This window comes from Oncorhynchus mykiss, chromosome 9, assembly GCF_057628025.1.
Source record: "Oncorhynchus mykiss isolate SJ-2025 chromosome 9, ASM5762802v1, whole genome shotgun sequence".
Taxonomy (NCBI): domain Eukaryota; kingdom Metazoa; phylum Chordata; class Actinopteri; order Salmoniformes; family Salmonidae; genus Oncorhynchus; species Oncorhynchus mykiss.
Window position 1 is genome coordinate 51,600,218 of NC_143030.1, and position 25,519 is coordinate 51,625,736.

General features: G+C 41.0%; 1 protein-coding gene across 1 annotated transcript; it reads left to right on the forward strand.

Moving 5' to 3' along the window:
* The first annotated feature begins 310 nt into the window (after positions 1-310).
* Positions 311-24,782, forward strand: LOC149981252 (uncharacterized). The gene is made up of 7 exons (XM_090185809.1): positions 311-413; positions 1,250-1,387; positions 2,103-2,239; positions 10,361-10,499; positions 11,214-11,350; positions 20,321-20,457; positions 24,656-24,782. The coding sequence occupies exons 1-7, from the start codon at positions 311-313 to the stop codon at positions 24,780-24,782; spliced, it is 918 nt and encodes a 305-aa protein (XP_090041935.1).
* The last annotated feature ends 737 nt before the right edge of the window (positions 24,783-25,519 follow it).

A 25,519-nucleotide genomic window follows, 5' to 3' on the forward strand; every position in this document is an offset into this window, starting at 1 on the left:
TGGTGGGGGCAGTAACATTAACACTCTCAAAATATAAAATGTACATGTTCAGTTCAATTAATATAATTTGCATGTATGCATTAAGGTGTCTGTAATAGAATACATTTGTCAAAAAACAAATGTAGACATTAATAAATGCATTTCTATAGCTTTTTTTTTTTACAATGAAGGAGGAGTACCAAAATGGCTGTGCGGTGGCTTCAAAGCAGCGCCCCCCTCTTAGTCATCTAAGGTTAATACATATTATGGTCTCCTCCTCTTCTATTAAATTGATTTGGACTGCATTTGCTCTAACAGTCTTGAAGTCAGCATGGACATGAATTTGTCAGCGCGTTGTGCTTTGGTTCTTTTTCTGTTGGCATTTGTAGATTTGAAAATAGTCTCTGCTGCAGAAACGGGAGGCACATCTACAGGTGAGTTGTTCTAATTAGTCTACTTTGCATTGTTTGTCATGAAACAAACTGTGACAATTTGATGATTTATTTTAAGAAGTCTGCTACACTTGACTTAGGTGTTATAGTCTACCTAATTGGTTATAAACAATAGCCTATAATTGTGCATAGTCCCTTTGCAACCTATTTTGTTGCAACCTTACTAAGAAATACAAGCCAGCCATTATGACTTTGAAACAATCCAGCCTACCCTTGTCCATTTTACACATACACTGTCAAATAAATTCTAGTTGTTTCAACTAATTATTATGAAGTAAGTGGTTCCAAAGCCTTTTTCAGTTTATTCAACTTCTAGATAAAAGTGTTACCTGAACTTAACATTTTTAGTTGGCCCAAACTTAGCTCCAACTTGAGAAAACGTATGCAAAAATTCAGTCAACATATGTGTTTGTCAATTTGTCTCATATGTTCATTTAACTAGAAATGATTATTTCTGCATCTTAATAGCACTGTTTGTGTGTCTGTGTGTAACTAGCTGCACAGCCCATTTTAGTTAACATACAATGTTTTCAACCTACTTATTTATTTGAACCAATAGATTGTGAGTGTTCAGAAGGCTGTCATGCGTTTTCATGGGTGTTATGGGGGAAACATTGATGATGGGGGACAAATGTCTCCAAAACTATTAATTAGACACAAAATTACTTGGAGTATGGCCTACAAACTTACCGTAACCATCTACACACAAATATGACTGATTTCCAGAAAATGGTTCAGTCCAATTTTGTCCGTGTTCATGTCTCTTTGTGGTAAGTCGGGTTCCCTGACATGTCTGCTCAAATTGTGTTGTCCCAAAGCAAAGCCTGGAGTGTGCCCTCGTAGACCATGGGGCGTAGGGACGTGTGCTGAGTTATGTTCCAATGACAGTGACTGCCCCAATGATGAAAAATGCTGCCACAATGGATGTGGGCATAACTGCATTGCACCGTACACAGGTAGGATATGGTCCCAGAGTGACAGATACACCCATCTATTGCATTCATTATTGCTGCATTACTCTGGAAACAAGAAAGCTGGAGATTGTAATGTACATTTCATACACATAGATCAATATATTTCACATACACTCTCTTTAGAGCTGAGACACTCAATTAAGAAGATTTCTGAGAGCCATGTAGGTATTTAGAGTTTTATATATAAATATATATATATATATATACACCATAAACATTTTGTAATGGGGACATTTAAGACCAGTAAAGCTCATATTTAATTTAGAGGGATCAACACAATGTTTAGTTCAGAGCTTCTGTAATACACATGGTTTCCATTGTTCTTCTTGTGACATTCAAGGTGTGGGTTGATGGTCACTAGACTTGATGCTGAATGTTATGGATTGTTCTCATATCTGTTGATAGTGATTGACGCCAGACTGGAGGTCCCAGTAGAAGGACCGAGGACACACTGATTATTCACTGTTGTATTGTATTGATGACATTGTGGAACACTGTGTGATTCTGTAGCAGCTGACAATGTCACCGCTTTCTGTTTTGACTTCCTACAAATACAAATTCCTTTTTATCGTAACCATCTCCACACAAATATGACTGATTTCCAGAAAATGGTTCAGTCCAATTTTGTCCGTGTTCATGTCTCTTTGTGGTAAGTCGGGTTCCCTGACATGTCTGCTCAAATTGTGTTGTCCCAAAGCAAAGCCTGGAGTGTGCCCTCGTAGACGATGGGGCGTGGGGATGTGTGCGGAGTTATGCTCCAATGACAGTGACTGCCCCAATAATGAAAAATGCTGCCACAATGGATGTGGGCATGACTGCATTGCACCGACACAGGTAGGAATGGTTCCAGAGTGACAGATACACCCATCCACTGCATTCATTATTGCTGCATTACTCTGGAAACAAGAAAGCTGAGTCTTGTAATGTACATTTCATACACATAGATATTTTTGAATTGCACCCCTTTTTGCCCTAAGAAAAGCCTCAATTCATCAGGGCATGGGGTCTACAAGGTGTTTAAAGCGTTCCATAGGGATGCTGGCCCATGTTGACTCCAATGCTTCTCACAGTTGTGTCATGTTGGCTGGATGTCCTTTGGTTGGTGGACCGTTGGCGGCAGGGTAGCCTAGTGGTTAGAGCGTCGGACTAGTAACCGAAAGGTTGCAAGAGCAAATCCCTGAGCTGACAAGGTAAAAATCTGTCGTTAAGAACAAGGCAGTTAACCCACTGTTCCTAGGCCGTCATTGAAAATAAGATTTTTTTTCTTAACTGACTTGCCTAGATAAATAAAAGTTAAATATTTCAGGGAAAAGACCTCAATGGAAAGAATCAGTGTACGGATGATTTCCAGTGTTCTACTTGTGACACTCAAGGTGTGGATTGATGGTCACTAGACTTGATGCTGAATGTTATGGATTGTTCTCATATCTGTTGATAGAGATTAACGCCGGACTTGAGGTACAAGGGCCGAGGACACACTGATTATTCACTGTTATGTTGTATTGATGACATTCTGTGAACACTGTGTGATTCTGTAGCAGCTGACAGCCTGTTTGTTTTGACTTCCTACAAGCCTCTAGAGCTGGTGTTTACAGAACATTTGTTGCTGTCTGATTAGAATGTAAAGGGCATGTCTCCAAGATGCCAGTTAGACATTTTCTATGCTTCTGTGCTGGAAGTGTCTCCCTGTTGCAGCTTGTAATAAACTGGATATAATTTTTTTCTAAATAAAAAATAATTAATATTAACCAATCCACCTCTTTGGAGGACACAAATATTTTGGAGTTTTACAGCTTTTCTGCTGTATATTCATGTATATACATTTTACATGTACATTTTATATGGATATTCATGTATATACATTTTACATATACATTTTACATGGATATGGGCAGTGTATCAAATCAAAATCGGCAGTGTATCAAATACTTGTTCTCCCCACTGTACATGCACATACATTGTACATATACATTTTACATGTATCGATTTATTATGGATAGATTTGATTGACTTTACCTGCGACTGCTTTTCTCGATTGTTATCTTGGAAATTCCTATTACACTTATGTTTCTACTGTATAACTGACAACTTTTAATTTGTTACCATAGTGAAACCCGGTCGCTGTGTCCTGCCCAACGGGACCTACATGTGTGCCGAGTACTGTTACAAAGATGGCCAGTGCCCCGGGGAACAGATGTGTTTCCGGATATGTTGATTCTATGCCTGCAGTGAGCCATTGAAGCTTTATTGGAAGTTCTTATTAGTTATAAGAAATAAGTAGAACATACAAATCATTACATGTACAATTATGTCAATGAAAACGAATGATTTTATGCAATAATAAATATGAAAAATGATCATAGCTTTTATGGAAACTGGACAATTTTCATGGGCAGTATGTGAATTGAAAAACGGCAGTATGTGAATTGACAAACTCATGTGGACTGCTGAATTTGAATAAAACAAGATTTTGAACACCTGTGCTTGGTTTTTTAGGGGGTTATTTGATACTTGTGTGGTGCTCATGTGAATATCCTTCATTTTCCGGCTTCAGACCAATGTCTGTTCTCAGTTTAAACATAGTGTTTTGTTTTTAATTTCCATGGTTTTTACACCGGAAGGTGATCGTGCAACCTTATTATAGAACATTATAATTAAGTAAAAATGCACAAGGAGGTATGCAGGTGTCGTTCTGTCCCTGAACAGGCAGTTAACCCACTGTTCCTAGGCCGTCATTGAAAATAAGAATTTGTTCTTAACTGACTTGCCTAGTTAAATAAAGGTAAAAAAATATATGTAAAAAAATACGGCCAATATACCAGTGTACAGATTCCTGAACCTGACTCCAAAAACAAGCCACCGACTGTTCTTAGCACGTGCCTTGACATACAGGCCTTAGCTGTGGTATATTGGCCATATACCACAAACCCCCGAGGTTCCTTATTGCTATTATAAACTGATTACCAGCGTAATTGAAGCTGTAAAAATAAATGTTTTGTCATACCCGTGGTATACAGCCTGATATTCCACGGCTGTCAGCCAATCAGCATTTGGGGCACGAACCACCCACTTTATAATACAGTTTAACACATGCTCACCTTGTGAATCTTCACGATGTTGTACGTTTTATTTATTGATAAGATCCATGCTCATAATCATACTGATCATTGCTCACAGAAAATTGGCGAGAGCAAGGAAACAAAGACTGAAGCAAATATTTGCTATGTGATTACACAATGCAGCTGGCTAAATAGACGACTACACGAGCCGGAAATATGGCCGAGCTGTTCCCAGTTGAAGGGTTCTGAAATATTCTCTCTCGCCGAGTCGAGTTGTGTTCGTGAATATCGTCATCCATCTCGGTGGAAACAACTTGGACACACAAAGGGGACAGCCCTGGTGCGTCAGATGCGAGATGATTTGGAGGTAGTCCTCATGTCCCCTGGGACAATGGTGAGATACTCTGACATCAAACAGTGGAAGATTTGCATGTTCCTCCGTGGCAGGCGCATGCCCACAATCCACCACTTTGCATTAAATCACTGTGTCCCTGGGCAGTACCATAGGGCAGGGTTTCCCAAACTCGGTCCTGGGGCTCCTCCTGGGTTCACGTTTTGGTTTTTGCTCTAGCACTACACAGCTGATGAAAATAATCAAAGCTTGATGATGAGTTGGTTATTTGAATCAGCTGTGTAGTGCTAGGGCAAAACCCCCAAATGTGCGCCCAGTGGCACCCATGTTAACAACCATTCCTGAACCTGACTCCAAAAACAAGCCACAGATGGACAGTACCAAAATAGATACTCTATTGATTCTGTTCAATGCCCCATATACTGAGCATTCTTTTTGTAGCGGGAATCTTATATAATAGCTTAAATTGAAAAGAAATGATTGATGCTTCAGTTGTTACTTTGTATATTACTTCAATAAATCTGATGCCATGGTGTTGGGATATCGAAAATCTGTTCCCAACTATCTTGAATTTTATGCGGTAGAGTTGTCAACCCTCTTGACCATAAGTGAAACTGATACATGTTACGATTTATATTGGTCATTTTAAGCCATTTGCGATTAATTCATTCCTTTCTGTTTTAAGTAATTGCCTATTCCATTTTTGTGGCAGAGCTGCGATGAACTGGTTATCATTTTGTATTGAGCATACATTTCCTTACACCGTGATTAGGACTGTGAGGTCACTTTTGCAAGGGTTGGAGACTCCCAATTGCTAACATGTATAGAGAGTAATAGTAATGATGTCTCTTTGTAGGGACTAACTCCGCCATGGATCTTTGAACAAAGCCTATTGGAAAAGTTTTTGTAGGGTTTTTGGATAAACGCTGAAAATACGTTTTGTGGTGAAGACAGGTTTTGGAGATCTTATACGTTTTATTCTATGAGATAATCTTCATCAGCTAATGTCACTTTTTGCGAATTTTGAAGCATTTATGTAATTAAGAAAAGCATTTGTGGACTAAAAACATTATGTTACTCAACATAGAGTTTGTCTGAAGTTACACATCACCGTATCGCAACAGCGTGACCGTTTCGGAATATTGTATGCTTATTGTTTAGAAAGTATTTAGTATTTATTATGTATAAATAGCCCACACTTTAGATGAGGCCACGCAAAAAGACTTAACTGATGATTAGTAAAGTCGTTTATAAAGACCTATATTACATATCTTATGTAATGGTCTTATGAATATTAGTGTAACGATGTGCGCTGAGAGTTGGGAAGCAAGTTCAGGGAGTGAGTGATTTAATCAATCAACGAAACATAATAGAAAACAAGAAACACAAACAACGCACAGACCAAACTGAAACAGAAACAATGACGCCTGGGGAAGGAACCGAAGCGAGTGACAAATATAGGGCAGGTAATCAGGGAGGTGATGGAGTCCAGGTGAGTGTCACAACGCAGTGATGACCGTAACGATGGTGACAGGGCTGCGCCATAACGAGCAGCCTGGTGACCTAGAAGCCGGAGAGGGAGCACACGTGACAGTTCCCCCTCCCTGACGTGCGGCTCCAGACTCAGGGCGCAGACCAAGATGACGATCCCGGGGATCAGGAGCAGACCGGTCACCTCTGCTAAGGAGCCGGAACCCGTCGACCTAGAGCGCCAGAGATCTTATAATAAATCCCGCTGTGCCCTCTGACGACCCATCAAACAGGCAAAGTGCCAACACAGGACTAATATTAAATCGTACTACACCGGCTCCGACGTTCGTCAAATGTGGCAGGTCCTGCAAACTATTACAGACTACAAAGGGAAGCAGAGCCGCGAGCTGCCCAGTGACACGAGCCTACCAGACGAGCTAAATAACTTCTATGCTCGCTTCGAGGCAAGTAACACTGAAACATGCACGAGAGCATCAGCTGTTCCGGACAACTGTGTGATCACGCTTTCCGCAGCCGATGTGAGTAAGACCTTCAAACAGGTCAACATTCACAAGGCCGCAGGGCCAGACAGACTACCAGGACGTGTTCTCAGAGCATGCGCTGACCAACTGGCAAGTGTCTTCACTGACCTTTTCAACCTCTCCCTGTCTGAGTCTGTAATTCCAACATGTTTCAAGCAGACCACCATAGTCCCTGTGCCCAAGAAAAACTAAGATAGCCTGCCTAAATGACTACCGACCCGTAGTACTCATGTCTGCAGCACTCACCACACCAAAAGATCCACAGACTATGCAACCTCTATTGCACTCCACACTGCCCTGTCACACCTGGACAAAAGGAACACCTATGTGAGAATGCTATTCATTGACTACAGCTCAGTGTTCAACACCATAGTGCCCTCAAAGCTCATCACTAAGATAAGGACCCTTGGACTAAACACCTCCCTCTGTAACTGAATCCTGGATTTCATGATAGGCCACCCCCAGGTGGTAAGGGTAGGGGTGCGTGCTCAGCCCCTTCCTGTACTCCCTGTTCACTCATGACTGCACGACCAGGCACTATTCCAACACCATCATTAAGTTTGCTGATGACACAACAGTGGTAGACCTGATCACTGACAACGATGAGACAGCCTATGGTGAGGAGGTCAGAGACCTGACCATGTGGTGCAAGGACAACAACTCCAACTCAACGTGACCAAGACAAAGGAGATGATTGTGGACTGCAGTAAAAAGGAGGACCGAGCACGCCCCATTCTCATTGATAGGGCTGTAGTGGAGCAGGATTCAAGATCCTTGGCGTCCACATCACCAACAAACTAACATGGTCCAAGCACACCAAGACAGTTGTGAAGAGGGCACGACAAAACCTATTCCCCCTCAGTAGACTGAAAAGATTTGGCATGGGTCCTCAGATCCTCAAAAGATTTTACAGCTGCACCATCGAGAGCATCCTGACGGGTTGGTTCACTGCCTTGTATGGCAACTGCTTGGCCTCTGCCTGCAAGGCACTACAGAGGGTAGTGCTTACGGCCCAGAACATCACCGGGGACAATCTTCCTGCCACCCAGGACCTCTATACCAGGCGGTGTCAGAGGAAGGCCCTAAAAATGGTCAAAGACTCCAGCCACCCTAGTCATAGACTGTTCTCTCTGCTACCGCACGGCAAGCAGTACCGGAGCACCAAGTCTAGGTCCAAGAGGCTCCTAAATATCTTCTACCCCAAGCCATAAGACTCCTGAACGGCGAATCAAATGGCTAATCACTTTGTCAACCACAACATGGACTGACTGTACAAAATATTATGAACATAGACTGATCTAGACTGACCAGGTGAAGCTGCGATCCCTTATTAATTTCACCTGTTAAAACCACTTCAATCAGTGTAGATGAAGGGTAGGAGACAGGTTAACAGTCAGTCATATAGAATGTGATGTGTATAGTCCTACAACGTTATTGTGAGAGAATAATGTAAGAAAATCCAATGTTGAGAATTGATTTAGTCCGCCAAATAGTTGTCCGCTCTAAGCTACAAGATATCAGTGTAATAAAATGATAAAAGCGTATAGGTCTGCCCATCAACAACAAGACAGATGAGAGAGAAAATATTTGATAGAAATTAAAAAAGTTATTTTGGGACATGTATAGGCCTATTTCTTAAGATTAATTACAAGTAAAAAATCATATACCATGTAAACAGAGCCCAACCGTTGCCCAAAAATGAACCCATCAACAGTGTTATGGCTCTCCACATACTGTACTTTGAAACATTTCGTTATGAATCATTATACATTGTGGATTTTCACCTGCAGTTTAACAGAAATGCATTCAGTCATTGAACTACAAACTCAGTTGAAGACACACTATTGACGTTTAGTTGTGAATTGTTTACATCAAATTTTGACTTAATTTCTGGACAATATTACTGTCCATTTGGGGGACCACTTTTGGATCAAGAACACCCCCAGAGGCACAAGTTCCATATATCCTCTTTAATTATTCTCATTACATGTGACCTAAGCAAGTGTTCGGATCCGAACTCGGAATGTAAATTGATGGGCATAGGGACCCTGCAGACGCATTGTTCCTTGTGCATTCATCTTTTCTATGGTCTCTCATTGATGTGTATAAACCCTGGATTGCTGATGCTTTGTAATGGCCAATGAGAGGCTTTGAAGCCACAGGCCGCCACATTGGCACATCCCAGAAAGAGCAGTCCTCCATAGGAATGAATGGAATTCTACAATATTTCAATAAAAATGTTTCAAGGACACAATTTCATGTATTTAAGTATTTATTTGTTGTGGTGGGGGCAGTAACATTAACACTCTCAAAATATAAAATGTACATGTTCAGTTCAATTAATATAATTTGCATGTATGCATTAAGGTGTCTGTAATAGAATATATTTGTCAAAAAACAAATGTAGACATTAATAAATGCATTTCTATAGCTTTTTTTTTTTACAATGAAGGAGGAGTACCAAAATGGCTGTGCGGTGGCTTCAAAGCAGCGCCCCCCTCTTAGTCATCTAAGGTTAATACATATTATGGTCTCCTCCTCTTCTATTAAATTGATTTGGACTGCATTTGCTCTAACAGTCTTGAAGTCAGCATGGACATGAATTTGTCAGCGCGTTGTGCTTTGGTTCTTTTTCTGTTGGCATTTGTTGATTTGAAAATAGTCTCTGCTGCAGAAACGGGAGGCACATCTACAGGTGAGTTGTTCTAATTAGTCTACTTTGCATTATTTGTCATGAAACAAACTGTGACAATTTGATGATTTATTTTAAGAAGTCTGCTACACTTGACTTAGGTGTTATAGTCTACCTAATTGGTTATAAACAATAGCCTATAATTGTGCATAGTCCCTTTGCAACCTATTTTGTTGCAACCTTACTAAGAAATACAAGCCAGCCATTATGACTTTGAAACAATCCAGCCTACCCTTGTCCATTTTACACATACACTGTCAAATAAATTCTAGTTGTTTCAACTAATTATTATGAAGTAAGTGGTTCCAAAGCCTTTTTCAGTTTATTCAACTTCTAGATAAAAGTGTTACCTGAACTTAACATTTTTAGTTGGCCCAAACTTAGCTCCAACTTGAGAAAACGTATGCAAAAATTCAGTCAACATATGTGTTTGTCAATTTGTCTCATATGTTCATTTAACTAGAAATGATTATTTCTGCATCTTAATAGCACTGTTTGTGTGTCTGTGTGTAACTAGCTGCACAGCCCATTTTAGTTAACATACAATGTTTTCAACCTACTTATTTGAACCAATAGATTGTGAGTGTTCAGAAGGCTGTCATGCGTTTTCATGGGTGTTATGGGGGAAACATTGATGATGGGGGACAAATGTCTCCAAAACTATTAATTAGACACAAAATTACTTGGAGTATGGCCTACAAACTTACCGTAACCATCTACACACAAATATGACTGATTTCCAGAAAATGGTTCAGTCCAATTTTGTCCGTGTTCATGTCTCTTTGTGGTAAGTCGGGTTCCCTGACATGTCTGCTCAAATTGTGTTGTCCCAAAGCAAAGCCTGGAGTGTGCCCTCGTAGACGATGGGGCTGGGGCGTAGGGACGTGTGCTGAGTTATGTTCCAATGACAGTGACTGCCCCAATGATGAAAAATGCTGCCACAATGGATGTGGGCATAACTGCATTGCACCGTACACAGGTAGGAATGGTTCCAGAGTGACAGATACACCCATCTATTGCATTCATTATTGCTGCATTACTCTGGAAACAAGAAAGCTGGAGATTGTAATGTACATTTCATACACATAGATCAATATATTTCACATACACTCTCTTTAGAGCTGAGACACTCAATTAAGAAGATTTCTGAGAGCCATGTAGGTATTTAGAGTTTTATATATAAATATATATATATATATATACACCATAAACATTTTGTAATGGGGACATTTAAGACCAGTAAAGCTCATATTTAATTTAGAGGGATCAACACAATGTTTAGTTCAGAGCTTCTGTAATACACATGGTTTCCATTGTTCTTCTTGTGACATTCAAGGTGTGGGTTGATGGTCACTAGACTTGATGATAAATGTTATGGATTGTTCTCATATCTGTTGATAGTGATTGACGCCAGACTGGAGGTCCCAGTAGAAGGACCGAGGACACACTGATTATTCACTGTTGTATTGTATTGATGACATTGTGGAACACTGTGTGATTCTGTAGCAGCTGACAATGTCACCGCTTTCTGTTTTGACTTCCTACAAATACAAATTCCTTTTTATCGTAACCATCTCCACACAAATATGACTGATTTCCAGAAAATGGTTCAGTCCAATTTTGTCCGTGTTCATGTCTCTTTGTGGTAAGTCGGGTTCCCTGACATGTCTGCTCAAATTGTGTTGTCCCAAAGCAAAGCCTGGAGTGTGCCCTCGTAGACGATGGGGCGTGGGGATGTGTGCGGAGTTATGCTCCAATGACAGTGACTGCCCCAATAATGAAAAATGCTGCCACAATGGATGTGGGCATGACTGCATTGCACCGACACAGGTAGGAATGGTTCCAGAGTGACAGATACACCCATCCACTGCATTCATTATTGCTGCATTACTCTGGAAACAAGAAAGCTGAGTCTTGTAATGTACATTTCATACACATAGATATTTTTGAATTGCACCCCTTTTTGCCCTAAGAAAAGCCTCAATTCATCAGGGCATGGGGTCTACAAGGTGTTTAAAGCGTTCCATAGGGATGCTGGCCCATGTTGACTCCAATGCTTCTCACAGTTGTGTCATGTTGGCTGGATGTCCTTTGGTTGGTGGACCGTTGGCGGCAGGGTAGCCTAGTGGTTAGAGCGTCGGACTAGTAACCGAAAGGTTGCAAGAGCAAATCCCTGAGCTGACAAGGTAAAAATCTGTCGTTAAGAACAAGGCAGTTAACCCACTGTTCCTAGGCCGTCATTGAAAATAAGATTTTTTTTCTTAACTGACTTGCCTAGATAAATAAAAGTTAAATACTTCAGGGAAAAGACCTCAATGGAAAGAATCAGTGTACGGATGATTTCCAGTGTTCTACTTGTGACACTCAAGGTGTGGATTGATGGTCACTAGACTTGATGCTGAATGTTATGGATTGTTCTCATATCTGTTGATAGAGATTAACGCCGGACTTGAGGTACAAGGGCCGAGGACACACTGATTATTCACTGTTATGTTGTATTGATGACATTCTGTGAACACTGTGTGATTCTGTAGCAGCTGACAGCCTGTTTGTTTTGACTTCCTACAAGCCTCTAGAGCTGGTGTTTACAGAACATTTGTTGCTGTCTGATTAGAATGTAAAGGGCATGTCTCCAAGATGCCAGTTAGACATTTTCTATGCTTCTGTGCTGGAAGTGTCTCCCTGTTGCAGCTTGTAATAAACTGGATATAATTTTTTTCTAAATAAAAAATAATTAATATTAACCAATCCACCTCTTTGGAGGACACAAATATTTTGGAGTTTTACAGCTTTTCTGCTGTATATTCATGTATATACATTTTACTTGTACATTTTATATGGATATTCATGTATATACATTTTACATATACATTTTACATGGATATGGGCAGTGTATCAAATCAAAATCGGCAGTGTATCAAATACTTGTTCTCCCCACTGTACATGCACATACATTGTACATATACATTTTACATGTATCGATTTATTATGGATAGATTTGATTGACTTTACCTGCGACTGCTTTTCTCGATTGTTATCTTGGAAATTCCTATTACACTTATGTTTCTACTGTATAACTGACAACTTTTAATTTGTTACCATAGTGAAACCCGGTCGCTGTGTCCTGCCCAACGGGACCTACATGTGTGCCGAGTACTGTTACAAAGATGGCCAGTGCCCCGGGGAACAGATGTGTTTCCGGATATGTTGATTCTATGCCTGCAGTGAGCCATTGAAGATTTATTGGAAGTTCTTATTAGTTATAAGAAATAAGTACAACATACAAATCATTACATGTACAATTATGTCTATGAAAACGGATGATTTTATGCAATAATAAATATGAAAAATGATCATAGCTTTTATGGAAACTGGACAATTTTCATGGGCAGTATGTGAATTGACAAACGGCAGTATGTGAATTGACAAACTCATGTGGACTGCTGAATTTGAATAAAACAAGATTTTGAACACCTGTGCTTGGTTTTTTAGGGGGTTATTTGATACTTGTGTGGTGCTCATGTGAATATCCTTCATTTTCCGGCTTCAGACCAATGCCTGTTCTCAGTTTAATCATAGTGTTTTGTTTTTAATTTCCATGGTTTTTACACCGGAAGGTGATCGTGCAACCTTATTATAGAACATTATAATTAAGTAAAAATGCACAAGGAGGTATGCAGGTGTCGTTCTGTCCCTGAACAGGCAGTTAACCCACTGTTCCTAGGCCGTCATTGAAAATAAGAATTTGTTCTTAACTGACTTGCCTAGTTAAATAAAGGTAAAAAAATATATGTAAAAAAATACGGCCAATATACCAGTGTACAGATTCCTGAACCTGACTCCAAAAACAAGCCACCGACTGTTCTTAGCACGTGCCTTGACATACAGGCCTTAGCCGTGGTATATTGGCCATATACCACAAACCCCCGAGGTTCCTTATTGCTATTATAAACTGATAACCAACGTAATTGAAGCTGTAAAAATAAATGTTTTGTCATACCCGTGGTATACAGCCTGATATTCCACGGCTGTCAGCCAATCAGCATTTGGGGCACGAACCACCCACTTTATAATACAGTTTAACACATGCTCACCTTGTGAATCTTCACGATGTTGTACGTTTTATTTATTGATAAGATCCATGCTCATAATCATACTGATCATTGCTCGCAGAAAATTGGCGAGAGCAAGGAAACAAAGACTGAAGCAAATATTTGCTATGTGATTACACAATGCAGCTGGCTAAATAGACGACTACACGAGCCGGAAATATGGCCGAGCTGTTCCCAGTTGAAGGGTTCTGAAATATTCTCTCTCGCCGAGTCGAGTTGTGTTCGTGAATATCGTCATCCATCTCGGTGGAAACAACTTGGACACACAAAGGGGACAGCCCTGGTGCGTCAGATGCGAGATGATTTGGAGGTAGTCCTCATGTCCCCTGGGACAATGGTGAGATACTCTGACATCAAACAGTGGAAGATTTGCATGTTCCTCCGTGGCAGGCGCATGCCCACAATCCACCACTTTGCATTAAATCACTGTGTCCCTGGGCAGTACCATAGGGCAGGGTTTCCCAAACTCGGTCCTGGGGCTCCTCCTGGGTTCACGTTTTGGTTTTTGCTCTAGCACTACACAGCTGATGAAAATAATCAAAGCTTGATGATGAGTTGGTTATTTGAATCAGCTGTGTAGTGCTAGGGCAAAACCCCCAAATGTGCGCCCAGTGGCACCCATGTTAACAACCATTCCTGAACCTGACTCCAAAAACAAGCCACAGATGGACAGTACCAAAATAGATACTCTATTGATTCTGTTCAATGCCCCATATACTGAGCATTCTTTTTGTAGCGGGAATCTTATATAATAGCTTAAATTGAAAAGAAATGATTGATGCTTCAGTTGTTACTTTGTATATTACTTCAATAAATCTGATGCCATGGTGTTGGGATATCGAAAATCTGTTCCCAACTATCTTGAATTTTATGCGGTAGAGTTGTCAACCCTCTTGACCATAAGTGAAACTGATACATGTTACGATTTATATTGGTCATTTTAAGCCATTTGCGATTAATTCATTCCTTTCTGTTTTAAGTAATTGCCTATTCCATTTTTGTGGCAGAGCTGCGATGAACTGGTTATCATTTTGTATTGAGCATACATTTCCTTACACCGTGATTAGGACTGTGAGGTCACTTTTGCAAGGGTTGGAGACTCCCAATTGCTAACATGTATAGAGAGTAATAGTAATGATGTCTCTTTGTAGGGACTAACTCCGCCATGGATCTTTGAACAAAGCCTATTGGAAAAGTTTTTGTAGGGTTTTTGGATAAACGCTGAAAATACGTTTTGTGGTGAAGACAGGTTTTGGAGATCTTATACGTTTTATTCTATGAGATAATCTTCATCAGCTAATGTCACTTTTTGCGAATTTTGAAGCATTTATGTAATTAAGAAAAGCATTTGTGGACTAAAAACATTATGTTACTCAACATAGAGTTTGTCTGAAGTTACACATCACCGTATCGCAACAGCGTGACCGTTTCGGAATATTGTATGCTTATTGTTTAGAAAGTATTTAGTATTTATTATGTATAAATAGCCCACACTTTAGATGAGGCCACGCAAAAAGACTTAACTGATGATTAGTAAAGTCGTTTATAAAGACCTATATTACATATCTTATGTAATGGTCTTATGAATATTAGTGTAACGATGTGCGCTGAGAGTTGGGAAGCAAGTTCAGGGAGTGAGTGATTTAATCAATCAACGAAACATAATAGAAAACAAGAAACACAAACAACGCACAGACCAAACTGAAACAGAAACAATGACGCCTGGGGAAGGAACCGAAGCGAGTGACAAATATAGGGCAGGTAATCAGGGAGGTGATGGAGTCCAGGTGAGTGTCACAACGCAGTGATGACCGTAACGATGGTGACAGGGCTGCGCCATAACGAGCAGCCTGGTGACCTAGAAGCCGGAGAGGGAGCACACGTGACAGTTCCCCCTCCCTGACGTGCGGCTCCAGACTCAGGGCGCAGACCAAGATGACGATCCCGGGGATCAGGAGCAGACCGGTCACCTCTGCTAAGGAGCCGGAACCCGTCGACCTAGAGCGCCAGAGATCTTATAATAAATCCCGCTGTGCCCTCTGACGACCCATCAAACAGGCAAAGTGCCAACACAGGACTAATATTAAATCGTACTACACCGGCTCCGACGTTCGTCAAATGTGGCAGGTCCTGCAAACTATTACAGACTACAAAGGGAAGCAGAGCCGCGAGCTGCCCAGTGACACGAGCCTACCAGACGAGCTAAATAACTTCTATGCTCGCTTCGAGGCAAGTAACACTGAAACATGCACGAGAGCATCAGCTGTTCCGGACAACTGTGTGATCACGCTTTCCGCAGCCGATGTGAGTAAGACCTTCAAACAGGTCAACATTCACAAGGCCGCAGGGCCAGACAGACTACCAGGACGTGTTCTCAGAGCATGCGCTGACCAACTGGCAAGTGTCTTCACTGACCTTTTCAACCTCTCCCTGTCTGAGTCTGTAATTCCAACATGTTTCAAGCAGACCACCATAGTCCCTGTGCCCAAGAAAAACTAAGATAGCCTGCCTAAATGACTACCGACCCGTAGTACTCATGTCTGCAGCACTCACCACACCAAAAGATCCACAGACTATGCAACCTCTATTGCACTCCACACTGCCCTGTCACACCTGGACAAAAGGAACACCTATGTGAGAATGCTATTCATTGACTACAGCTCAGTGTTCAACACCATAGTGCCCTCAAAGCTCATCACTAAGATAAGGACCCTTGGACTAAACACCTCCCTCTGTAACTGAATCCTGGATTTCATGATAGGCCACCCCCAGGTGGTAAGGGTAGGGGTGCGTGCTCAGCCCCTTCCTGTACTCCCTGTTCACTCATGACTGCACGACCAGGCACTATTCCAACACCATCATTAAGTTTGCTGATGACACAACAGTGGTAGACCTGATCACTGACAACGATGAGACAGCCTATGGTGAGGAGGTCAGAGACCTGACCATGTGGTGCAAGGACAACAACTCCAACTCAACGTGACCAAGACAAAGGAGATGATTGTGGACTGCAGTAAAAAGGAGGACCGAGCACGCCCCATTCTCATTGATAGGGCTGTAGTGGAGCAGGATTCAAGATCCTTGGCGTCCACATCACCAACAAACTAACATGGTCCAAGCACACCAAGACAGTTGTGAAGAGGGCACGACAAAACCTATTCCCCCTCAGTAGACTGAAAAGATTTGGCATGGGTCCTCAGATCCTCAAAAGATTTTACAGCTGCACCATCGAGAGCATCCTGACGGGTTGGTTCACTGCCTTGTATGGCAACTGCTTGGCCTCTGCCTGCAAGGCACTACAGAGGGTAGTGCTTACGGCCCAGAACATCACCGGGGACAATCTTCCTGCCACCCAGGACCTCTATACCAGGCGGTGTCAGAGGAAGGCCCTAAAAATGGTCAAAGACTCCAGCCACCCTAGTCATAGACTGTTCTCTCTGCTACCGCACGGCAAGCAGTACCGGAGCACCAAGTCTAGGTCCAAGAGGCTCCTAAATATCTTCTACCCCAAGCCATAAGACTCCTGAACGGCGAATCAAATGGCTAATCACTTTGTCAACCACAACATGGACTGACTGTACAAAATATTATGAACATAGACTGATCTAGACTGACCAGGTGAAGCTGCGATCCCTTATTAATTTCACCTGTTAAAACCACTTCAATCAGTGTAGATGAAGGGTAGGAGACAGGTTAACAGTCAGTCATATAGAATGTGATGTGTATAGTCCTACAACGTTATTGTGAGAGAATAATGTAAGAAAATCCAATGTTGAGAATTGATTTAGTCCGCCAAATAGTTGTCCGCTCTAAGCTACAAGATATCAGTGTAATAAAATGATAAAAGCGTATAGGTCTGCCCATCAACAACAAGACAGATGAGAGAGAAAATATTTGATAGAAATTAAAAAAGTTATTTTGGGACATGTATAGGCCTATTTCTTAAGATTAATTACAAGTAAAAAATCATATACCATGTAAACAGAGCCCAACCGTTGCCCAAAAATGAACCCATCAACAGTGTTATGGCTCTCCACATACTGTACTTTGAAACATTTCGTTATGAATCATTATACATTGTGGATTTTCACCTGCAGTTTAACAGAAATGCATTCAGTCATTGAACTACAAACTCAGTTGAAGACACACTATTGACGTTTAGTTGTGAATTGTTTACATCAAATTTTGACTTAATTTCTGGACAATATTACTGTCCATTTGGGGGACCACTTTTGGATCAAGAACACCCCCAGAGGCACAAGTTCCATATATCCTCTTTAATTATTCTCATTACATGTGACCTAAGCAAGTGTTCGGATCCGAACTCGGAATGTAAATTGATGGGCATAGGGACCCTGCAGACGCATTGTTCCTTGTGCATTCATCTTTTCTATGGTCTCTCATTGATGTGTATAAACCCTGGATTGCTGATGCTTTGTAATGGCCAATGAGAGGCTTTGAAGCCACAGGCCGCCACATTGGCACATCCCAGAAAGAGCAGTCCTCCATAGGAATGAATGGAATTCTACAATATTTCAATAAAATGTTTCAAGGACACAATTTCATGTATTTAAGTATTTATTTGTTGTGGTGGGGGCAGTAACATTAACACTCTCAAAATATAAAATGTACATGTTCAGTTCAATTAATATAATTTGCATGTATGCATTAAGGTGTCTGTAATAGAATATATTTGTCAAAAAACAAATGTAGACATTAATAAATGCATTTCTATAGCTTTTTTTTTTTACAATGAAGGAGGAGTACCAAAATGGCTGTGCGGTGGCTTCAAAGCAGCGCCCCCCTCTTAGTCATCTAAGGTTAATACATATTATGGTCTCCTCCTCTTCTATTAAATTGATTTGGACTGCATTTGCTCTAACAGTCTTGAAGTCAGCATGGACATGAATTTGTCAGCGCGTTGTGCTTTGGTTCTTTTTCTGTTGGCATTTGTTGATTTGAAAATAGTCTCTGCTGCAGAAACGGGAGGCACATCTACAGGTGAGTTGTTCTAATTAGTCTACTTTGCATTATTTGTCATGAAACAAACTGTGACAATTTGATGATTTATTTTAAGAAGTCTGCTACACTTGACTTAGGTGTTATAGTCTACCTAATTGGTTATAAACAATAGCCTATAATTGTGCATAGTCCCTTTGCAACCTATTTTGTTGCAACCTTACTAAGAAATACAAGCCAGCCATTATGACTTTGAAACAATCCAGCCTACCCTTGTCCATTTTACACATACACTGTCAAATAAATTCTAGTTGTTTCAACTAATTATTATGAAGTAAGTGGTTCCAAAGCCTTTTTCAGTTTATTCAACTTCTAGATAAAAGTGTTACCTGAACTTAACATTTTTAGTTGGCCCAAACTTAGCTCCAACTTGAGAAAACGTATGCAAAAATTCAGTCAACATATGTGTTTGTCAATTTGTCTCATATGTTCATTTAACTAGAAATGATTATTTCTGCATCTTAATAGCACTGTTTGTGTGTCTGTGTGTAACTAGCTGCACAGCCCATTTTAGTTAACATACAATGTTTTCAACCTACTTATTTATTTGAACCAATAGATTGTGAGTGTTCAGAAGGCTGTCATGCGTTTTCATGGGTGTTATGGGGGAAACATTGATGATGGGGGACAAATGTCTCCAAAACTATTAATTAGACACAAAATTACTTGGAGTATGGCCTACAAACTTACCGTAACCATCTACACACAAATATGACTGATTTCCAGAAAATGGTTCAGTCCAATTTTGTCCGTGTTCATGTCTCTTTGTGGTAAGTCGGGTTCCCTGACATGTCTGCTCAAATTGTGTTGTCCCAAAGCAAAGCCTGGAGTGTGCCCTCGTAGACCATGGGGCGTAGGGACGTGTGCTGAGTTATGTTCCAATGACAGTGACTGCCCCAATGATGAAAAATGCTGCCACAATGGATGTGGGCATAACTGCATTGCACCGTACACAGGTAGGATATGGTCCCAGAGTGACAGATACACCCATCTATTGCATTCATTATTGCTGCATTACTCTGGAAACAAGAAAGCTGGAGATTGTAATGTACATTTCATACACATAGATCAATATATTTCACATACACTCTCTTTAGAGCTGAGACACTCAATTAAGAAGATTTCTGAGAGCCATGTAGGTATTTAGAGTTTTATATATAAATATATATATATATATACACCATAAACATTTTGTAATGGGGACATTTAAGACCAGTAAAGCTCATATTTAATTTAGAGGGATCAACACAATGTTTAGTTCAGAGCTTCTGTAATACACATGGTTTCCATTGTTCTTCTTGTGACATTCAAGGTGTGGGTTGATGGTCACTAGACTTGATGCTGAATGTTATGGATTGTTCTCATATCTGTTGATAGTGATTGACGCCAGACTGGAGGTCCCAGTAGAAGGACCGAGGACACACTGATTATTCACTGTTGTATTGTATTGATGACATTGTGGAACTCTGTGTGATTCTGTAGCAGCTGACAATGTCACCGCTTTCTGTTTTGACTTCCTACAAATACAAATTCCTTTTTATCGTAACCATCTCCACACAAATATGACTGATTTCCAGAAAATGGTTCAGTCCAATTTTGTCCGTGTTCATGTCTCTTTGTGGTAAGTCGGGTTCCCTGACATGTCTGCTCAAATTGTGTTGTCCCAAAGCAAAGCCTGGAGTGTGCCCTCGTAGACGATGGGGCGTGGGGATGTGTGCGGAGTTATGCTCCAATGACAGTGACTGCCCCAATAATGAAAAATGCTGCCACAATGGATGTGGGCATGACTGCATTGCACCGACACAGGTAGGAATGGTTCCAGAGTGACAGATACACCCATCCACTGCATTCATTATTGCTGCATTACTCTGGAAACAAGAAAGCTGAGTCTTGTAATGTACATTTCATACACATAGATATTTTTGAATTGCACCCCTTTTTGCCCTAAGAAAAGCCTCAATTCATCAGGGCATGGGGTCTACAAGGTGTTTAAAGCGTTCCATAGGGATGCTGGCCCATGTTGACTCCAATGCTTCTCACAGTTGTGTCATGTTGGCTGGATGTCCTTTGGTTGGTGGACCGTTGGCGGCAGGGTAGCCTAGTGGTTAGAGCGTCGGACTAGTAACCGAAAGGTTGCAAGAGCAAATCCCTGAGCTGACAAGGTAAAAATCTGTCGTTAAGAACAAGGCAGTTAACCCACTGTTCCTAGGCCGTCATTGAAAATAAGATTTTTTTTCTTAACTGACTTGCCTAGATAAATAAAAGTTAAATATTTCAGGGAAAAGACCTCAATGGAAAGAATCAGTGTACGGATGATTTCCAGTGTTCTACTTGTGACACTCAAGGTGTGGATTGATGGTCACTAGACTTGATGCTGAATGTTATGGATTGTTCTCATATCTGTTGATAGAGATTAACGCCGGACTTGAGGTACAAGGGCCGAGGACACACTGATTATTCACTGTTATGTTGTATTGATGACATTCTGTGAACACTGTGTGATTCTGTAGCAGCTGACAGCCTGTTTGTTTTGACTTCCTACAAGCCTCTAGAGCTGGTGTTTACAGAACATTTGTTGCTGTCTGATTAGAATGTAAAGGGCATGTCTCCAAGATGCCAGTTAGACATTTTCTATGCTTCTGTGCTGGAAGTGTCTCCCTGTTGCAGCTTGTAATAAACTGGATATAATTTTTTTCTAAATAAAAAATAATTAATATTAACCAATCCACCTCTTTGGAGGACACAAATATTTTGGAGTTTTACAGCTTTTCTGCTGTATATTCATGTATATACATTTTACATGTACATTTTATATGGATATTCATGTATATACATTTTACATATACATTTTACATGGATATGGGCAGTGTATCAAATCAAAATCGGCAGTGTATCAAATACTTGTTCTCCCCACTGTACATGCACATACATTGTACATATACATTTTACATGTATCGATTTATTATGGATAGATTTGATTGACTTTACCTGCGACTGCTTTTCTCGATTGTTATCTTGGAAATTCCTATTACACTTATGTTTCTACTGTATAACTGACAACTTTTAATTTGTTACCATAGTGAAACCCGGTCGCTGTGTCCTGCCCAACGGGACCTACATGTGTGCCGAGTACTGTTACAAAGATGGCCAGTGCCCCGGGGAACAGATGTGTTTCCGGATATGTTGATTCTATGCCTGCAGTGAGCCATTGAAGCTTTATTGGAAGTTCTTATTAGTTATAAGAAATAAGTAGAACATACAAATCATTACATGTACAATTATGTCAATGAAAACGGATGATTTTATGCAATAATAAATATGAAAAATGATCATAGCTTTTATGGAAACTGGACAATTTTCATGGGCAGTATGTGAATTGAAAAACGACAGTATGTGAATTGACAAACTCATGTGGACTGCTGAATTTGAATAAAACAAGATTTTGAACACCTGTGCTTGGTTTTTTAGCGGGTTATTTGAGACTTGTGTGGTGCTCATGTGAATATCCTTCATTTTCCGGCTTCAGACCAATGCCTGTTCTCAGTTTAATCATAGTGTTTTGTTTTTAATTTCCATGGTTTTTACACCGGAAGGTGATCGTGCAACCTTATTATAGAACATTATAATTAAGTAAAAATGCACAAGGAGGTATGCAGGTGTCGTTCTGTCCCTGAACAGGCAGTTAACCCACTGTTCCTAGGCCGTCATTGAAAATAAGAATTTGTTCTTAACTGACTTGCCTAGTTAAATAAAGGTAAAAAAATATATGTAAAAAAATACGGCCAATATACCAGTGTACAGATTCCTGAACCTGACTCCAAAAACAAGCCACCGACTGTTCTTAGCACGTGCCTTGACATACAGGCCTTAGCCGTGGTATATTGGCCATATACCACAAACCCCCGAGGTTCCTTATTGCTATTATAAACTGATTACCAACGTAATTGAAGCTGTAAAAATAAATGTTTTGTCATACCCGTGGTATACAGCCTGATATTCCACGGCTGTCAGCCAATCAGCATTCGGGGCACGAACCACCCACTTTATAATATAGTTTAACACATGCTCACCTTGTGAATCTTCACGATGTTGTACGTTTTATTTATTGATAAGATCCATGCTCATAATCATACTGATCATTGCTCACAGAAAATTGGCGAGAGCAAGGAAACAAAGACTGAAGCAAATATTTGCTATGTGATTACACAATGCAGCTGGCTAAATAGACGACTACACGAGCCGGAAATATGGCCGAGCTGTTCCCAGTTGAAGGGTTCTGAAATATTCTCTCTCGCCGAGTCGAGTTGTGTTCGTGAATATCGTCATCCATCTCGGTGGAAACAACTTGGACACACAAAGGGGACAGCCCTGGTGCGTCAGATGCGAGATGATTTGGAGGTAGTCCTCATGTCCCCTGGGACAATGGTGAGATACTCTGACATCAAACAGTGGAAGATTTGCATGTTCCTCCGTGGCAGGCGCATGCCCACAATCCACCACTTTGCATTAAATCACTGTGTCCCTGGGCAGTACCATAGGGCAGGGTTTCCCAAACTCGGTCCTGGGGCTCCTCCTGGGTTCACGTTTTGGTTTTTGCTCTAGCACTACACAGCTGATGAAAATAATCAAAGCTTGATGATGAGTTGGTTATTTGAATCAGCTGTGTAGTGCTAGGGCAAAACCCCCAAATGTGCGCCCAGTGGCACCCATGTTAACAACCATTCCTGAACCTGACTCCAAAAACAAGCCACAGATGGACAGTACCAAAATAGATACTCTATTGATTCTGTTCAATGCCCCATATACTGAGCATTCTTTTTGTAGCGGGAATCTTATATAATAGCTTAAATTGAAAAGAAATGATTGATGCTTCAGTTGTTACTTTGTATATTACTTCAATAAATCTGATGCCATGGTGTTGGGATATCGAAAATCTGTTCCCAACTATCTTGAATTTTATGCGGTAGAGTTGTCAACCCTCTTGACCATAAGTGAAATTGATACATGTTACGATTTATATTGGTCATTTTAAGCCATTTGCGATTAATTCATTCCTTTCTGTTTTAAGTAATTGCCTATTCCATTTTTGTGGCAGAGCTGCGATGAACTGGTTATCATTTTGTATTGAGCATACATTTCCTTACACCGTGATTAGGACTGTGAGGTCACTTTTGCAAGGGTTGGAGACTCCCAATTGCTAACATGTATAGAGAGTAATAGTAATGATGTCTCTTTGTAGGGACTAACTCCGCCATGGATCTTTGAACAAAGCCTATTGGAAAAGTTTTTGTAGGGTTTTTGGATAAACGCTGAAAATACGTTTTGTGGTGAAGACAGGTTTTGGAGATCTTATATGTTTTATTCTATGAGATCATCTTCATCAGCTAATGTCACTTTTTGCGAATTTTGAAGCATTTATGTAATTAAGAAAAGCATTTGTGGACTAAAAACATTATGTTACTCAACATAGAGTTTGTCTGAAGTTACACATCACCGTATCGCAACAGCGTGACCGTTTCGGAATATTGTATGCTTATTGTTTAGAAAGTATTTAGTATTTATTATGTATAAATAGCCCACACTTTAGATGAGGCCACGCAAAAAGACTTAACTGATGATTAGTAAAGTCGTTTATAAAGACCTATATTACATATCTTATGTAATGGTCTTATGAATATTAGTGTAACGATGTGCGCTGAGAGTTGGGAAGCAAGTTCAGGGAGTGAGTGATTTAATCAATCAACGAAACATAATAGAAAACAAGAAACACAAACAACGCACAGACCAAACTGAAACAGAAACAATGACGCCTGGGGAAGGAACCGAAGCGAGTGACAAATATAGGGCAGGTAATCAGGGAGGTGATGGAGTCCAGGTGAGTGTCACAACGCAGTGATGACCGTAACGATGGTGACAGGGCTGCGCCATAACGAGCAGCCTGGTGACCTAGAAGCCGGAGAGGGAGCACACGTGACAGTTCCCCCTCCCTGACGTGCGGCTCCAGACTCAGGGCGCAGACCAAGATGACGATCCCGGGGATCAGGAGCAGACCGGTCACCTCTGCTAAGGAGCCGGAACCCGTCGACCTAGAGCGCCAGAGATCTTATAATAAATCCCGCTGTGCCCTCTGACGACCCATCAAACAGGCAAAGTGCCAACACAGGACTAATATTAAATCGTACTACACCGGCTCCGACGTTCGTCAAATGTGGCAGGTCCTGCAAACTATTACAGACTACAAAGGGAAGCAGAGCCGCGAGCTGCCCAGTGACACGAGCCTACCAGACGAGCTAAATAACTTCTATGCTCGCTTCGAGGCAAGTAACACTGAAACATGCACGAGAGCATCAGCTGTTCCGGACAACTGTGTGATCACGCTTTCCGCAGCCGATGTGAGTAAGACCTTCAAACAGGTCAACATTCACAAGGCCGCAGGGCCAGACAGACTACCAGGACGTGTTCTCAGAGCATGCGCTGACCAACTGGCAAGTGTCTTCACTGACCTTTTCAACCTCTCCCTGTCTGAGTCTGTAATTCCAACATGTTTCAAGCAGACCACCATAGTCCCTGTGCCCAAGAAAAACTAAGATAGCCTGCCTAAATGACTACCGACCCGTAGTACTCATGTCTGCAGCACTCACCACACCAAAAGATCCACAGACTATGCAACCTCTATTGCACTCCACACTGCCCTGTCACACCTGGACAAAAGGAACACCTATGTGAGAATGCTATTCATTGACTACAGCTCAGTGTTCAACACCATAGTGCCCTCAAAGCTCATCACTAAGATAAGGACCCTTGGACTAAACACCTCCCTCTGTAACTGAATCCTGGATTTCATGATAGGCCACCCCCAGGTGGTAAG

Coding starts and splice junctions, on each gene's coding strand:
- LOC149981252 (XM_090185809.1), top strand. CDS start 311: ATGGACATGAATTTGTCAGCGCGTTGTGCTTTGGTTCTTTTTCTGTTG. Junction 11,351..20,320: donor ACTGCATTGCACCGACACAG/GTAGGAATGGTT, acceptor GTTGTCCCAAAG/CAAAGCCTGGAGTGTGCCCT. Junction 20,458..24,655: donor ACTGCATTGCACCGACACAG/GTAGGAATGGTT, acceptor GTGCGGCTCCAG/ACTCAGGGCGCAGACCAAGA.